Source organism: Propithecus coquereli, unplaced genomic scaffold, assembly GCF_000956105.1.
Source record: "Propithecus coquereli isolate 6110/MARCELLA unplaced genomic scaffold, Pcoq_1.0 Scaffold137, whole genome shotgun sequence".
Lineage (NCBI taxonomy): Eukaryota > Metazoa > Chordata > Mammalia > Primates > Indriidae > Propithecus > Propithecus coquereli.
In genome coordinates, this window is record NW_012137969.1 from 980,873 (window position 1) to 985,065 (window position 4,193).

General features: G+C 36.5%; 1 protein-coding gene across 1 annotated transcript in view; it reads left to right on the top strand.

The window, feature by feature from the left end:
- LOC105806023 (cytochrome P450 3A5-like) overlaps positions 1-3,771 on the top strand; it is a 31,571-nt gene extending 27,800 nt beyond the window's left edge. The window contains 2 exon segments of the mRNA XM_012639045.1: positions 1,130-1,292; positions 3,574-3,771. Coding sequence (XP_012494499.1) covers positions 1,130-1,292; positions 3,574-3,669 — 259 coding nt within the window. The 3' untranslated portion in view covers positions 3,670-3,771.
- The last annotated feature ends 422 nt before the right edge of the window (positions 3,772-4,193 follow it).

Below are 4,193 nucleotides of genomic sequence, written 5' to 3' on the forward strand. Positions count from 1 at the left end.
CATTTTCCAGTTTGTGTGCATAAAGGTTTTTGTAATATTCATAAATTATATCTTGAATCTCCTTGGCATTGGATGTAACTTCTCCTTTTTTGTTCCTGATGGAGCTTATTAGAGTTTTTTCTTTTCTGTTTTTCATGAGTTCAGCCAGGAGCATGTCAATTTTGTTTACTTTTTCAAAGAACCAACTTTTTGTTTTATTAATCTTTTGCATAGTTTCCCTGTTGCCAATTTCATTAAGCTCTGATTTGATATTAATAATTTCAGAGTGCTCTCCAAAATCTAAGAACATCTTTTAAAACACAACACCACAATGTCATTATCACTTTACCCACAACAATATCTTTTCTTAATATAATCATATAGTGAGGAATCAATTTCAACAAAGTACAGGTCTAACCTTCAAAGAATTTATAGCCTAGTGGAACAGATAGACAAGGAAAGCTGTGATTACATTACAGGAGAGTAGCATCAAACGCCCATGTAAATTACCTTACTTAAATTATTCTATGTGTGGGAAAGAGAAAGAGGGCGAGATTGAGATGTAAGGAGGAGGAAGACAAGAAGGAGGACAAAGGGAATGAGAAGGACGAGGAGGACTATGAAGACAAAGACAAAGAAGGACAAGACAGGGAAGAGGAAGAGGGAGCAAGAAATTCAGAAAGAAAAGAAAGCAGAGGATAGGTGAGGAGAAGAAAAAAGAACAAGCCCAATTTAAATAGTGCTAGATATTTTCTCTTGCTCTTTCCTCAATGCACATATGACCAACATAAGTGTGATTTGAGGCAGGAAACTACTTTTCTATTAATCGTTCCCATTACTTATGTGCCTTTTAGAGTGTGAGCACATCACCACCAGGAATATAATTTTAGTAGTTAGAAGTAAGTTTTTAAAACCGTACTCATCTCATCTCAACATAATGGACAGCTTCTATAACATAAGGAGAATGCTGAGGATCTATAGCTTACAATTTTCATAGCAAAATAACCATAGCAGGATTGCCATGACTAACCCATCAGAGTATTTTGTTTACTACTGCTTGTGGGGACACGAGGTCTAAGTCAGAACTCCTAACATATAGACTTTGTGTTTCTTCTCTCATTAACTTTTTTATCTACTATTGTGGAGCCAGGTTCAGCAAGAAGAACAAGGACAACATAGATCCTTACACATACCTGCCCTTTGGAATCGGGCCCCGAAACTGCATTGGCATGAGGTTTGCTCTCATGAACATGAAACTTGCTCTTGCCAAAATACTGCAGAACTTCTCCTTCAAACCCTGTAAAGAAACACAGGTCAGTAAACTTTCTGTATACATAATGTTTTATTGAGAATTTTCTTTACTGTGGAGTCTATATTTAAGAAAAGAATATGCTTGTTCATATTTTTAGTAATTTATTTCATGGGGCAAATAATGTATTTGGAGCCATCAATGATCTTTAAGGGTGCTTCAGTTCTGCAGTTCAAAACATAGTTTTATAAAGACCAAACTATAAAGATCATCTGAAGTCAATGCAGATTAGCATGATATAAGTATGTCCAGTCTCTATAACATAGCCAGTTAGCAGTGGCAAGACAGATAAAATTTTAAAAAATAAAAAAAAGAATGATGTCCAGTCTCTTTGAACTTGAGCAAGAGTTCAATTCAGTTTCAAATCAATTGGAAAGATAAGGAGGAGTTTTGCACAATCACACAGTGCAGTGATTATCTCATCCTGACTTTCCAGGGTGTTTCCTCCACCCGAACTTACAGAAGCTCCCCGTGACAGGGCTTCTTAACCACTGCCACCACACTGGAATCACCAGGGAGCTTTAAAAAATCAATCTACCTTGGGTCACCTTAGAAATTCTAAAATAATTAACCGAGAATGTGGCTTTAAAAGTTCCCCCATTGGTTCTCATTTGAAGCCAAGTTGGAAAATCACTGAGTTAAGGCACTTCTGCCAGATATGAAGGATCCCACAGACTAGGGCCATCCTGAATGTTTGAATTCACCCTTTAGGTGCCCTGCTCCATACCAGGTTGGCTCCTTTTCAACCAGTTAATAACTCCAGAAATATTCTTCCCACTCTCCTCCTCTTTCTGTACTTATCTTTCAAATATTAGTGCAAACTTCAAGTCCCTTCAAAGAATCTTCCCTCCCTACTCCAGGGTCCACTCTCTGCTCTGTTTTTGATTACTGCAGGATGTTATCACAACCTAACTTTATACCTTGTCGTTAATCATCCAGTTTTCTTCTCCATATTTTCTCTTTATCTAAGAATACCTTTGCCACTCACTTAACCATATCACCTCATTTTATTGCTTTCATCAAATCAGAATGGTGTCTTGATCAAGACATCATCCATTGTGAATATTCAGTAAATGTTTAAGGAGTGATCTGCAGTTTCTCTGGATCTCATGAATGCAAACTTTAAGATTTTTACTTTTAAAATTTAACAAATGACATTTGTGTCTGTGTATGTCCATCTGTCTTTTTTGCAAGGAAATATGTTTATTCCATTTGAAATTAAAAATGATAAGGTGTTGCAGTTGTAGAAATACTTGGATCTTTCATCTGAAGACCTTCAAGAACACTTGTCATTAATTCATATGAACCAAGGCACTATAAGTCTTATTTCTAGAATCATTCATTCTATATGCAACTCCTCCCATAATGTAGGCTTTTAGCATGGGAGAGGAGGAAGATGGAAATACTTCCATCTTATTTGTGGCTTTAGGGAAGCTGTGTAGCTGTCCAATAAGTGTGTACAGATAGGCGGCTCAGATCCGAGAGAAAGCTGGCTGCTGGCATGGCTGGGATGGGGAAGATACTCCCAGGCAAGCTCCCAGTCCTCTACAGGCTGGCATTTCTCCATCTCCATGACAATTTGTTTGCCCTGCAGTTTACTAAGATCAGAAGGTTGCTCTGTTGGTGGCTCCCCAATCGTGGAAGGAGTGACTCAGTGAGAATTGTACCCAAAGTATTAATCAAAATGCTGTAGAACAGGAGAAGTTCCCCTTTTGCATTACATTTGAAAAAACTGGAGTAGATATTAGAAAACAAAAGCATAATACTTTCTAAAGGCAACTTCCCATCATTATATTGCATGGTTTCACTTGAGAGGGGTGACTGGATTGATTAGAATTCAAAGACTGCCCTTGTGATTAAAGTGTGTAATACCTACTCAGGAGAACATTGCAAAATTCAACATACACAAAATGATCTTTATATGGCTGTTCAAAAATAGTTTGCTGTAATGCCTAAGAATTTGGAATAAATTTTTAAACCTCATTCATTTTACATGAATTTTAATTTAAAAAAATTGAAGCCAACATGAGTTTATCTCAGACTTGGCACAAAATAGGCGCTCAATAAATATTGTATTAAATGATGGATGGAAGAATGCTCTCACTATCCAATCTTCACACAGCTTATAGAATAAGAATACAGAATCCAAGATACATGATGCTGAAAGTAGTTTTTATACATTTGCAAAGCATTATTGTCCTTAATGTATCTTTTCTACTTTGCTTCTATCTTTTCTTCATGTCCTTCATTTATGGCTTCTCCATATGCTTGTTTAACTGTTGCAGATCCCTGTGAAATTAAGCCCAAGGGGACTTCTTCAACCAGAAAAACCTATTGTTCTAAAGGTTGAGTCAAGAGATGGGACCATAAGTGGAGCCTGACTTTCCCTAAGGACTTCTGCTTTGTTCTTCTAGAAACACCTAAGAACACCAGAGATCGCAATTTACATTGTAAATAAAATTCCGAAATGAAGAAGAGCTTAACCCAGGGCATTTGATCAATGATTAGGAATTCTGTACACTCATTGTTCTCTCTCAGTGTCTTTGGAAGAGTGTATATTGTATGATATAAAGGAGGTGACTAAACCAAAGCCACATATATGAATTCCAATTGTCTGGTCTTCATAGGACAATCTCCACCCACCCCCAGTTAGTACCGTTGACTCCCTCTCAGCTCTGATAAGAAAATAAATATTTCTCAACAGTTTTATTAAGAATTGTTTGATTAAAGTAAGAATTATTGTGGTGGCTATAATCGTGGCATTTGTACCACCTGTTCTGTTTGTAATATACTATAATAAGTAATATACTCTAATAAGTATTATACTGAGCAAACCCATAAACATTTCTTTACAAAATTATTATCTGATGCCTTCATGCACATTAAGTAAAAATCTATAGGACTG